The following is a 14,591-nucleotide window of genomic DNA, read 5'->3' as shown; positions in this document are numbered from 1 at the left end:
TTTCGCTCTGCCTTTCACCACAACAGGTGTTGATTTTGCTGGGCCTTTCCAGGTAAAGGCGTCCATGTTAAGGTCTCCCACTCTCATGAAGGGCTATGTGGCTGTCTTTGTATGTTTCACGACAAAGGCAGTACACCTTGAGCTGTGTAGTAATCTGACGACGGAGGCCTTTCTCGCGGCATTTGCTCGCTTCGTCGCTCGACGTGGCTACCCATGAAAAATCATGAGCGATAATGGCAAAACCTTTATCGGAGCTCAACGAGCCACAGAAAAGCAATTTGTGGAGTTTTTAAAACAAGTGTCACTCGAACGCGTACAAAAGTACGCCCCTCAAGGTATCAATTGGCAATTTATACCCCTAAGCGCTCCTCATATGGGCGGTTTATGGGAATCAGCTGTAAAAAGCTTCAAATCCCACTTCAATCGGGTAGCTGGAAATTATAAATTCAATTACGAAGAGTTCACGACGTTATTAAATCGAATTGAAGCCGTTCTCAATTCACGGCCACTCACAGTACTATCGCAAGACCCCTCAGATTTCACCGCCTTAACTCCAGGGCATTTTCTAAAGGGAGCACCCATCCTGGCCATTCCTGAGCCAGGCGTGGAGTCGCTATCCCGATTAAATCGATGGGAACGAATTAAGATTCTCCATCATGATTTCAGCCGCCGATGGAAGAACGAATACATAAAGGATCTCCACAAAAGATACCGCTGGAAGACTCCTGAACAAGCGCCTAAACTTGGAGACTGTGTCCTCATTCACGATGATTGTCTACCCCCCACCGAGTGGCGGCTTGGCCGCATAGAAAAGCTACATTATGGCTCCGACGGTCACATACGAGTCGTGGATCTCCGTACGCAAAACGGAACACTAACCCGACCGCTCGTGAAGCTATGCTTTCTGCCAACTTCCGATGATCGCGAATCCGAACACCTCATAAATAAACCGGTATTATCGCTACACAATAAACGAACCAAATGAAACCAATAAAACACGAGAAAGTACGCAACTAACAACCCGTTAAAAAATAACAACCGTCCGAAAATAGCAAACCGTAAATAAAGATAACAAACCGTAAAGAAAACTAACAAAAAATGGTCGATCTATACGACGGCCCATTCATGCCACATATCGTGGCACGATTGCCAATATCTAATTGTATGACAGATTTCTAATTGACAATCTCATTTATACATAGATCACCATGGATGTAGAGACACCAGTCGCAACCACGCCAACAGCTCGGGCTACCAATGCGCCACGCACCGTGCCTACTCCAGCGCCCCGAACTGTGGTGGCAACAACGCCGGCACCTGTACCGGCAACCGCGCCTGCAGCGGTCCTACCCTCCGCACCTCGTGGTGGCACGCGACCACCACCAAACCCATCACAGACTACGGAGACCCGTCGGATAAGGTGTCCCATCTGTCGACGCCCTCATCGTCTCCACCATTGTGGAATATTTAGGGGTATGCGGCCTTTGCAACGGCAGCAAGTTGCTCAGGCCCACGGGCATTGCATCAACTGCCTGTCGCACACTCATGCAACTACCGAGTGTGAGTCACGTGGGTTGTGCCAAATGTGCCACCGGCCGCACCACACGCTGCTACACCGCAGCTCGTCACGCGAGGTGAATCGGCCACCCATCCATCGCGGCCGCATACCCCGATTCCAACCCTCAGCTCATGCCGCACCCCAGCGGAGCGGAACATCACTGCGGCGTCGACAGCCTGGGTCGTCATCTCGTCGAGCTACGGCTCTGAGCAGCGTTGTGGCAACGCTGCAACAGCTGCAGTGCCTTTTAGGCTAAACAGTCGTTTAGGGGGCCGGGATGGCTAAATGAGCACCTGACCCCCCTCTTAATACAATAAAGCTACGCCCCACACATACACACCATACTCAACACGACTACACCATCTACATCATCCACACATCATACTCCACACATCTACACCATATTCATCCCACACACACCAACTCATCATCATCTACACCACACCTTTCACACCACACACGAGGACACCAAACACAATCAACAAAAGGGACTGGCGGACGGCGCCAGCCCTTCTTTCTCGATCAATCCGTGCGCATATACGCATCAACAGCCAACTAGCTATACGGGTCAACGCAGTCGTCATTAAAACAACGGGTGAGTTTGCGATTTATTTTCACGGGTAACAACGAATTATTCATGAGTTAAGGATCCACCCCCTCTACTCGGTAAAACTGGCGCATCCTAATGCAATAGCGCAATTCACCACACCACACCAACACAACTCACCACACCTGTTCCCACTCAACAAAAAGGATGGATAACGGGATGGGACACACAATTCAATCTATACAATTCGCACGTCAACAATTCGACCTGAAGTTCGCCCGCCAACACACATTCGTTTACACACTGCGCCGCGTCGACACCTTCCGCCAGCACCTACAACACTTTTCGTCGCAGACAGTTCGAACTTTACATTCGTTTTGAGACATCTGCTTATACGCTGCGCCGCGATAGCACTTCACGCTCCTCGACGGTTATCCAATCACCAATCCTGTGCGCGTTAATGCAAGTCGCCTACGACCCCGTTCGACTCGATCGCCGACACCGGAGAACTATCTTCGTCTTTGGAGCCTCGTCGATATTTAGTTTAATATCTTTATCAAATATTTCATGACTGTTTAAAATATCAATTTATTATTTTAAATAAAATTGTTATACAAGAAAACAAAGTGTATACCGACATATTCTTTTTAACTAAAGCATCTAAATAAAATGTGTATCATTTAAACATGGTCCTTCGAGCCATAGTGAAAGGCACTATGGATTAGTGAAACAAGTAAAAACAGACGAGAAAAATTAAAACAAAACAAAGGAATTGTGTGTTGAACAAAACTCCCAAAAAAAAAACCGAATAAATAAAATAAAATAAAAACCTAGTGCAGTGACCCAAACAAAATAAAACGCTGTAGCAAAAACGAAAAAAAAAACATAACAAAAACATATATACTTACATATGTATATAAAGAACATATGTATGTATGTACTATATATCAGTGAGGTGACAAAAAATGTGAACATACTGGAAAGAAACTAAAAACAACACATAAACCGGCCGTGAAACCTAAAAATATATACATACATATCAACAATAAACATATATACATACGAGCGCGAAATGTAACTACAAAACATAAATCGCGCGCGAAATGTAAAAGCACCTAAATAATAAAACATACCCTAAAACGGATCAAACGGGCGCGAACAATTAAAACAACAACAGCATAAGGAGGTAGCCAGCTGGAACACAGAACGGGGAACAAAACGCAGAAAGCAGAAAGCAGGCAACATTTGCGCAGACATACACCCTACAAATATACCATTCAGAGTACCAAGTGAGCGTATTATGTTCATCTTAATTTAATATATGCAAATATGTATGACCAATATTACAGTTTTATCCGATATAAAACTTGTAATAAAAAATGCGCTTGATAAAAAAATACTAAAGAATTTACTAGCACTTGTATCCTGCAATACCTCTTTTACTTTATCAAGTAATAAGCAGGATTGCTTAAAATTTGTAAGCGAAGGCAAACAATAATATCATTACATAAAACGTAACATATAAAAAAAATTAAGACACACATACATACATATTCGCATATTTACCCAAAGGAAATATATTTCTCCGATACACATATTTTTAATATATGTTCATACTATATACATATGTACATGTTCATATCAGCAACATAAACAAAGTATATAATAAACATAAACCTAACTTCTTACAAATCAACAAACAACATACATTCCAACATACGTACATACATACATGTGCATTTAAACATACACATCTTTTTAAAGTCCATATTAGCATCTATTCTGCAATACCATTTGTTCTTTGTCAAACAAAAACAAGCTGGATTGCAAGAAAAACAAAAAAAAACATTACAGCATATTCTTTGCCCACATGCATTAGCACTAATAAGTCGTGCATACTTATGTACAAAGCATATTGATCTCTTCGACGAGCTCTCAATTGCACAAAAACAAGTACATACAAGCCAATTATTAGGGTGTGCCTATATACCTATATAGAAAATACTTAAAAATAATATTGTGGTTTGAAAACAAATCATATAAAATAAAAACAAATTTAAATAGCAAGTAAACAAGTAACGGTATTAATAAAACAAATAATCCGTCTTTTACGAAAAAAAAAACGTTTATATACTTAAAATAGTATTCAGTTCACACTGAGAAACTTTTTCTTCATTTTAAAAAATATTTCTTCATAGAACTAAAATAATGAACAATAACAAAAATCATAGCACACCTGGAGCTACACGCTCAAAACAGATTGCTAGATTTATTTCAGAAAGTGACAGTTTAACAAGATACTGCACTAGATTTGCCTCTTCACCGATTCACGAAAACTCGGAATCGTTGCTAGAAATCAGAAATATAAATCTCAACAATTTTTGGATACGACTCCAAGCGGCTCATGACGCCATAGTAGAATCTGACGATTCAGATCTACCTCAAAATTTCAAATCATCGGCTTACGATATTTACGAAAACTGCTTAGACCAGTACGAAGAAACAAAAGCTATGATCTCCGATCAACTAAAGCTCATTAAAGCCATTGCACCTACTCCCCACAGTAGAGTAGAGCAGCCACAAACAGACAGTCAAAAGGCAAGTTCAGGCATCCACCTCGAGTTGCCCGCATGTGACACAGAAACCTTTTACGGAGGTTATGAAGAATGGCCGTCCTTCCGGGACATGTTCACGGCCGTGTACATAAACCATCCTCAATTATCACATGCGCAAAAATTGTATCACCTCAGATACAAAACTAAAGGTCAAGCAGGTATAATAGTAAAACAGTTCGCTCTTAATGACGATAATTTCAATTTGGCTTGGGAAGCTCTAAAAGCAAGATACGAAAATGAAAGAATACTGGTCGATAAACAAGTAACGACACTAATGAACTTGCCAAAAATTAAGAAAGAAACAAGTGTAGAATTCATCAAACTAGAATCCACTGTTTCTAATTGTTTGTCGGTTCTATCGACACTAAATATTCCCACAGACAGCTGGGACCCAATTCTGGTAAACATTTGCACCGCCGCATTACCAGAAAAGTCGTTACTTCTATGGGAGCAATCGCTCTCATCACGAAAAAAGTGCCCAACGTGGCAACAAATGAAAAATTTTCTCACCACCCAATATGAAATTGCGGAAAGGTTAGAAGGAAAAGTAAACAAAACTAAGAACAAGCACGACCAGAATGGAAGCTTAAATAGACCCCAAGCTAGAAGCAACAAAAATTTAAACAAAAGCTTTTACAAAACACAAACGTTCACTACAGAACAAAGAAAACAAACGTCATGCGAACTATGTAAAAGAGGGCATAAACTTACATCTTGCGAGAGGTTTAAAAATTTAACAGTTAACGAACGAAATAATTTTGTCAGGTCAAAAAGACTTTGCACAAATTGTCTGTCCCATACACACAATCTTAAAAATTGCAAAAGCAAATATAATTGCCTCTATTGTCACAAAAGACACAACTCAATGCTTCATTACAGCAGATATCCCATCTCACCCCAAAGAAGCGCTTATTCACAAAGAACCACGGGTTTAATTGCAAAAGCAAATCCCGATACACAAAATTCAAAAAATTGCCAAGAGACACCATGTTGCTCAAAGGCACAAAAAGTTCAAACGCTGCACAGCGAAGCACAAAGTGGACTAGTTATAGAACCAGTTACCACCAGATCAACTCAGGTTGAGAACAAAAACCTTAATTCACAATTAAGTAAATCGCAAAAGTTAAAGAAACTTCCATTAGCAAACAAAACTATAAAAGATCAGTATTGTGAGCACTTCTATAAAGCCACAACTACTGGATCAAATAATGGCCGGTACGTCGTACGACAACCACTAGAGCCACAATTTTCCAATACCCCACATAAAGGTATAAAAAACAAAGTCAGACTTCCCTCTGACAGTCGATATATTAAAAGCACATAAAACTTTCGGCCCCGCAGGATGGCTTTCGCCAAAAATGATACAAAATCCTGATTCAAAAAATCTGAAGTTATGTGGCCCGCTACTACACGCCAAATAAGTGCATATGCACTAAAACATAAAATACAACAAAATTTTCTCCAAAAGTCGAAAAATCGACACATTTTATACACTATTGCCCCATAGAGGCTTAAATTTTCAAATATAAATAAAATCAAAAAGGAAGTTAAGGGATCACAATACTCCCAATGCGATACATTGACGCACCTACGCTTACCAGCTAAGGTCGCTTTTAGCACATCTATCAAAACGCTCCCCATATGGGTGGGTTATGGGAATTAGCTACAAAAGCATCAAATTAATTATGAAGAATTCTCTACTCCACGAATCGAAGCCGTTCTCCATTCATGGCCATTCTCTCGCAAGATCCCTCTATTGTCACAGTCCTAACTCCAGGGCTAAGGAGTACCCATTCTGGCCATATCTAAGCCAGGCGTGGAGATACTATCCTTCAAAGAATAAATAAAATGCAAACCATTTCAGAAAAGGCAAAGAATACATTCCCGGTATACCAAACCGATAAGATAGGAAATTGTAAATAACCGCTAATAAAATTAAAAAAAGCAAGTAACTTTTTTGCTATAATAATACAATAAGTCGTCAAAATACGCTTTTATTACTGCCTCAAGCGCCAATACTTACACAAAATACAATTTTCTATTAAAAGCAAAATCGCTTCTTACAGCTAATATTCTGCGCCCTTGGCTACTCCACCAACAGTAAGCCAAGTTGTGTGTCTCAGATTATATATATAAAACTAGGCAAAATATTCGCCTAGGGGGCCCAGGATGTTTAAATGAGATAAGGATCCACCCCCTCTACTCGGTAAAACTGGCGCATCCTAATGCAATAGCGCAATTCACCACACCACACCAACACAACTCACCACACCTGTTCCCACTCAACAAAAAGGATGGACAACGGGATGGGACACACAATTCAATCTATACAATTCGCACGTCAACAATTCGACCTGAAGTTCGCCCGCCAACACACATTCGTTTACACACTGCGCCGCGTCGACACCTTTCGCCAGCACCTACAACACTTTTCATCACAGACAGTCCGAACATTACATTCGTTTTGATACATCTGCTTATACGCTGCGCCGCGATAGCCCTTCACGCTCCTCGACGGTTATCCAATCACCAATCCTGTGCGCGTTAATGCAAGTCGCCTACGACCCCGTTCGACTCGATCGCCGACACCGGAGAACTATCTTCGTCTTTGGAGCCTCGTCGATATTTAGTTTAATATCTTTATCAAATATTTCATGACTGTTTAAAATATCAATTTATTATTTTAAATAAAATTGTTATACAAGAAAACAAAGTGTATACCGACATATTCTTTTTGACTAAAGCATCTAAATAAAATGTGTATCATTTAAACATGGGTGTCGGCGATCGAGTCGAACGGGGTCGTAGGCGACTTGCAAGGATCGTTGGGAGTGTATTTCTGTCTCTTCATATTCTATGCTTCGGCATATATGGCTTGTCATCATATGCCGTAGATACATATATTTCTGTCTCTTCATATTCTCGGTTAGAATATGTAAGAGAATTGTAAAAAATGTTAAAATTGCGAGGCGAATTCCGACCTACAATGTTAACAAATGCGGCGAATTCCCTGATCTGAATCTATCAAATGTTCGCAGTCGAACCTGCGCCTTCTCTATACTTTTAAGTTCTCTGGCTATACTACGTATACTACCACCTACCTACAACAATCAAAAACGACCGCTCCAGAAGCAGAGCCACCTTCTTTTTCTGTATTTCGAACCGATAGCAGAACTCCGAGTAGCAGCAGTTAATTTTTTTATCGGATCCGCACATATTAAAGGTGACGTGTTGTGTAATCATAATCATACCGACCCTTTACGTATTTTTTCTTTATTTGAAGTGTGGAATTTTTGAGTGCGAGGGTAAGTGGCAAAGAAGAGGCACTTTGGAGTTTTTGAATTAAACAAAAATCTTATGTGCTGTGCAGTAGCTTAATATATACCTACATATATACACATATAAATCCAAAGTATTAGTCGAAACATATAAAAAATACATACTTACATATGTATGTACAAAAGTGAAAAATAAATTTAAACAAAAAAGGAGATAAGTGAGTTCAGTGGGGAGTGACACAAATCTCCCTAGTCTAAATCATTACATACATATTAATATATATATACATATATGAATACTAGAAAACCCGGCGATCTCCGTTTCGCCACCAAATTGCTTCGTTTTATGTAACATTTCGTTTGGTGATTAAAAGAAAAAAAAAATTTTTTTGTTTTATATTTGAAAAGGAAAAATTATATTTCATTTCACAACAGTTTAGTTGACCTTCTCTAAGTAAATGAAAGTGAATCCAAAGTAAATACTGAATCGAAGCGTTATACGTGTCCGCAAATTATCCGTTTCATTGAAGTTCTCTTTGACCCCGCAGCCGTTGTCCTGCGTGAAATTATGTGTTTTGACAACATTTTTTGGTTTTTGTTCGATGTACAGAAACGATGGTTTTCCAACTTGTCAGCACGCCACGTATATCTAACCGCGTGAAAAACATAGCATTTCCAAATTTATGCCACACACTATGCGACTATCCTTGTGTCCTGTTGATTGTCATCTCGAATGCAATTTTCACTCGAAACGGAATACGTTTGAATTGAAATGGCAAATCGTTAGAACTCAAAGGAATTCGTAGAATCAAGCATTCTGCCCCCTTGTATTTGATAGCGCAGATTGCGAAACATAATAACGACAGATCCAACTTTGAGACGCAAATGATGCGGTGGGATACCAAGCCTCTCCAAGAAATTCCACTGGATAATTCACGGCGTCGTCTTCATTGTCAAGACGATCGATCGATTTGTATGAGCGCAAGTCTCCCGGAATTTGACTTTGAATCTTCCAGTTTAAGTCAACAACATCGGTATTTTGACAGCTAACATTGCGCGTGCACTTAAGGAATCGTAGTTACAATAATTTGGCCAATGTCCGACCATTCGTGATGAGTTCATCTTTCGTGAATTGATAAACGACAGATGGAATTAATATCAAACTACGATGTAAAATGTCTTCGGCAATGCCATTTTTGTTCGTATCCCATAATTGAAGGGGATTTGAAGGCTGATTTGTCGAAATGTTTATAGCGAAAAGTGTGCGAACTTCATTTTTATTCCAGTGATTAAAATGTTCCAGCAATTGTAATTGCTGTCTTACTTCTCCAAAATTTGCACACACCATACCATTCACAGTACCCAATGACTGAAATAAAGTTGAACCGCGTACATTAATCAATAGCAACCGAAGGTAGAAACAATCGTCGTTTTTCGGGTGGATTGTGTAAATTCGTCCTAATGCATTAGTTGATAACACACTTGGATATCAATCTACTGGTTGGCCTTGCTTTCTACGCAACTATTTCTTTGACGATGCATTCCAGGTATAATATCAAGGTATTTCCGAATAGAGCAATGTTCTCGCAAACGGATCACTGACGAAAGTTGAGAAATACTCGTTAATGTTAATTTTGTTGCTGGCGGTGTTTTCACTGGCTGTACTGTATTCTCTGGGTTGAAATACACTCTCCAAACTGCGAGACGCACAACAGTCGAAAACGTTAATGAATTGCAAAAGTAAATATCCTACAAAGCGTTTTATTGCAGTTCACATATCGACCGTATCGTTCAAGACCAGTAACCGCCATGTTGCTTCCTTTGGTGACGTAATTACAAACGTGTTTTATCGATTACACCAAACTGCAATACTCAACATTGATATGAGTTTTGAATGTGAATTACACAATAATGGCGAATATGATACGATCCATGTGTTGTCAACTTCAATATTCATTCTTCTAAATTGAATGCTGAATGTTCTGCCATTGTCGTCTGGTGAACGACGCCTATACAGTGGATATCAATCATTTCTAGTTTGAGTTTCCGAAAGAAAAGCACTTGGATAGTGTTTCGTGCATATATTGTCAGACATACAACCCGAAGTGGGATTGTGGTGTACGCAAGGTCCATGAACCATATTGGTTTTCACCACTTCGTATAATACTGTATCTTTCTCTGCATCAGGAATTTCCGCAGAAATGAGTTCGTCAGTTTGATCTGGTGTAACCACCATCCACCATCCAAAGAAGAATGTGTGCGTGCGGCTAACTCAACAGAATACATCCAGCATCTAACAGCACCATATATATGTACCATATGTTGCTTCAAGATAAAGTGCGTCAAACATCGCTGCTGTTGTTTGAAAAGCCGTGCTGTGACATCGTGACGATCGCTTGCTGATTAACAGCGTTCCATAATTCCATATGTATGTCATCGCATCCTGAGAGTAGTCGTTCATGTGTCTTGGGCTGCCATATGTTGATGACAAAAAGAACGCCGACCGATATTAGCGCGACCTCTTCGTGGCTTCGTAAGAAATTTCAATCTGTAATTGATCACATTATGTGAAACATAAAGATTTCACTGAATAATTTTCAATAATTTTTCTTTTGAATAGCCGGAATAAAAACGCATACGACCGAAATTGAATGATTCAAATATTTTACAAAACAAAATATTGACAAACAAAACAAATAAAAACAAAAAAAAAAATGTATGGAAAAATGTTACTTTTTGGAATTTTCCAATTTTCAGACTTTTCCTCATGAAAAACATAAGGTATGTTTATTTCCAAACCTCCCTGCAAATTTCATCAAGATTGCTACAGCCGTTCTCTTAGCGTTACTAACAAACAAAAATTCATTCGTTTGTATGGGAAAAAGAAAAGGGCTGTTTTTAGAGGTTTTCCGGCAATTATTCGAAATTTTCTTGCCGTAAAAACCATCCTTGAACCTCCACGAAGGCGTTGTTGAGTTATGCGCTTACCAACACATTTTTTTTTGTTTTTGTATTTTCCCGCTTTTCTGTTGAAATTTTTCCTGAATTTTCTTTTCTATAAACCTCTCGGAGCCCGAGACCTTTCGAACGAATGCAAAACCGTGGAAATCGGTTCATGCGTTCTGGAGTTATAGCGTCAGGAAGGAAAATTCGGCTTATTTTTATATATTAGAGTCAACTTTTGTATGGGAAAATGGAATTGTCGTCTTACTCTATCTTACTCGCAATTTTTCCTTATTTGCTCACCGTTTAGACCTACCCTGGACTACGACAAACATTTTAAAACCAAAATCAGCTCAATCGGCCCAGCCGTTCTCGAGTTTTAATCAGACTAACGAACAACAATTCATTTTTATTTATATAGATTAAAAAGAAGAAAACACAAAACGGTCCAAACTGTTTTGTCTGTAAGTTAGTGATGCTTATCATTGTGTTAAAACACACAAAATATGTCCACATAAAAAATAAAGTATTTATTTGCATCAATTTTCAGCAATACCCTTTATAAAGCAGGATTGCTTAAAATAAGCTAAGGCAAATCAGAAGCAGAGAAAAAAGAGGGAACATTTATAAACTTAAACATACATACATATGTATATACAGTACATAAACATATTAGTATCATTAGATAATGATGCCAACGGTTGTGTGGAAATACATTTTTTTTCGCAACCTTGCAAGATTTGTACAGCATCAAACGTTAGTATCTACTGTCAAAGTTCACTGGCGAATCGGACACCACTCTAAAAAACTTAATGCCGGTATTCTGCGAGCAGTCTCAAGTCTCTAATAGAGACGAATCTGTGGTGAAATCTATTTTGAGACTGTTTGGTATTCTGGCGAGTTTGTCTCATCTCTAATTGAGCCATATCAGTCTTTAACTTGTTATGTGCTTTGCAGCAGGTCATAGAAAAATAAGAACACAACAATGGCTGATGAAGTTGGACTATTTTACCTTATGATGAAAAAACGAGAGGAGGAAGAGAGGTAATGTATTAATATTTATAATTTTGCAATAATGGATAATAAGGTGCATATCTTCTAGCTACATTCGCAGGCGCAATCTGACTGTTTTGAGGCAGAGCAGCACGTCAAAGGTGCATTAACACATTAAATAATTAAAATTCTACATATACATATATTTCAATTCAAACTTCATTTATTTATAAAATAAATAAACATAACAATAAAATAATTTATACAAGTATATAAAAAGGAACATTTTTCACTTTCACTTTTTTGTACAAAACACATAACAATAAAATAATTCATACAAGTATATAAAAAGGAACATTTTTCACTTTCACTTTTTTGTACAAAAAACATCACAACAAAATAATTAATATGTACATAAAAAAGCACATTTTTTACTTTTTTGTACAATCTTCGGTGTTTTTTACGATGGTCTGAGCAAGCAATACCATCGCTGCCGCTAAATTATTAATGGATTCCGATTGTTTATTAATGGAATCTAAGGTTTGAATACGGAAAGCTCTCTCCTCCTCGGCTTTTCCTTCCATTAAATCCAAATAATTTCGGAACATTTCGTCCGTCGTCATTTTTTTACTACGGGACGATGACGGAGTGCAATCATTGGATGCATCCGAAGTCGTATTTAGAGGTGACGGTGCAGCTGTGAAAACTACTTCTTCCTAAATTAGAAAAAGAAAAAAACAATTATAAATTCTGCACACTCGTATTGGTCTTTCTTGCTATTCTTACCTCTGTGCCAATGGTTGGTACATCTGCCAACCCATCAACCGAAATTGACCCTAACGTTTCTAACGCTCTCTGCTCTGTTTCAGAGAGCTCACTTGTTAAGCTGGGACCGCCACCTGTCACCAGCTTGTGCGCCTTGGCTTTCCTTGCGCGTGACCTTATTTGGTTTTTCCAATGGCTCAGATTCTGTAAATCAAAGGACATAAATATATACATATGCCAATGTCTATGGTTAAATATTACCTCTCTCCATTTTGTGGGGTTCCGAGTGGGCCCTTTTAGGGCATTTAATTGCACGGAGAGTTCCGCCCAAAGCTCCTCCATTCTTTTCGGCCGCGATGGGTCGTTTTTGTGCAACTTTATCTCCGGGTGAACCCGCACAAAATTTAGATAGCACTCTATTTGCTCCTTCGAGGTGCGCAACACTTTATTATGATCTGTAAAAAAGATATATTATACATATACTATAATAATCATAAAATAATGAAATTTATATTGTTTACAATCACTTACCTTCCTTTTCCATTATTATCAAATATAAGGATGAACACATGTGTTAATCGATAACTGTGTTGTTAAATTTTTTCATATTTACTTAACAATTGATTCAGATAAAATGCATATGTTAAGCATTTATTATAAACTATTTCAGTATTAGTTTTCAATAATTGTACTGTGCAATTATTAAGAAGAAGTTTTACTGCTGAAATTTTATGAAAAAAAAAACTAATTGCATGTAATCGTTTCATACATTACGATTGTGCACTTGCATTCATCTCTAATCAGCTAAACTAAACAGCTGATTGCTGCCCTTCTTTTCACCATACTATTTGGTGAATATTTTTGAGACTGTATCTGCCAGAATACCAAAATGAGACATCCTGACTAACAGAGTCACTAAATTACGATTGTCTCAATTAGAGACATGAGACAATCGTGACAAGCAGAATACCGGCATAAATGTACAAAAGTATTAGCAGAAATAGTTCTAAAGAGTCCTAAAAAAGATGAGCGTACTGAAGCAGATAGTGTAAAACAAAAATGTTTAATTTCGAGTTCGTGCGATTGCTTTGCGAATTCATGCACAGTATATTGAACAACATCAATTAGGCATTCAAAACTTTACAAATATGCGGCATCAATTTGGGCGAGGCGAGCAGAGACCAAAGCATAGTTGCAAATTTATAGAAATCATTTCCAATTATTCAAGAGCAAAGTCAGAGAAATTCCAAGAAAATATGACACTGTTACCCAATTTTGAGAAAATAAGCAAAGAAAAGTTAAAAAACGTATTAATGAATTAGCTGTTTATTACCGGTTTTCAAACCCAGAAAAAATATTTAAATGAGACTTTAAATATTGTACTAGACACAGTGATATCTCAGTTAGATACACGCTTTATTGATATGTGTGCAGTCTGTCATATATTTTTATTACTTGTTGATGAATTAAGTTCATTACAAAAGTGTGTCGAATTCCAAAGAATATATTCAGATGTAATAGGCCGTAATATTTACCACATAGTTTTACCTCAACTAACTAACAGTTCACGGATATGTTCACTAATTATGTAAGGAAATAATGAGCAAATATGTAGTGCTGGAATGCGACCAAACGGAAGTATTATTATTATTAGTGACTTCTGCAGCAGCTGAAAGGTTATTTAGAACCGCTCTAGCCTGGATTTAAACGAAGTCATTGATACTTTTACGAACCCTAAAGCTAGGAAAAAATTGTAAATATAATTGTTATTTTATATAAAAAAAAACCCTGGAATCTTCTCTATTTTGTTTTATTAGCCAAACCTTCATCAAGTATTAATTGCAATTTATGTAGTTACTGTTTAATGTTTTAACATATCGCTAACAGACAAA

General features: G+C 38.1%; 1 protein-coding gene across 1 annotated transcript; it reads right to left on the bottom strand.

The window, feature by feature from the left end:
- Positions 1-12,307: 12,307 nt before the first annotated feature.
- On the bottom strand, positions 12,308-13,312 carry LOC120769057. Its single transcript, XM_040095907.1, has 4 exons — positions 13,231-13,312; positions 12,961-13,154; positions 12,721-12,903; positions 12,308-12,650 (listed from the first exon to the last, which is right to left on the bottom strand). Exons 1-4 carry the CDS (start codon positions 13,268-13,270, stop codon positions 12,366-12,368), a joined length of 702 nt encoding a protein of 233 aa, XP_039951841.1. The 5' UTR covers positions 13,271-13,312; the 3' UTR covers positions 12,308-12,365.
- Positions 13,313-14,591: the final 1,279 nt, after the last annotated feature.

This window comes from Bactrocera tryoni, chromosome 2 (assembly GCF_016617805.1).
Source record: "Bactrocera tryoni isolate S06 chromosome 2, CSIRO_BtryS06_freeze2, whole genome shotgun sequence".
Taxonomy (NCBI): Eukaryota; Metazoa; Arthropoda; class Insecta; order Diptera; family Tephritidae; genus Bactrocera; species Bactrocera tryoni.
This window is presented reverse-complemented; position numbering and strand designations above follow the sequence as displayed.

What these genes read in the sequence shown, in the direction of transcription:
- LOC120769057 (XM_040095907.1), bottom strand. Translation starts at nt 13,270, where the DNA reads ATGTGTTCATCCTTATATTTGATAATAATGGAAAAGGAAG. An exon ending in GATAATAATGGAAAAGGAAG is followed by an intron (nt 13,155 to 13,230) that starts GTAAGTGATTGT and finishes TCTTTTTTACAG; the next exon opens with ATCATAATAAAGTGTTGCGC. An exon ending in ACCCCACAAAATGGAGAGAG is followed by an intron (nt 12,904 to 12,960) that starts GTAATATTTAAC and finishes TTTGATTTACAG; the next exon opens with AATCTGAGCCATTGGAAAAA.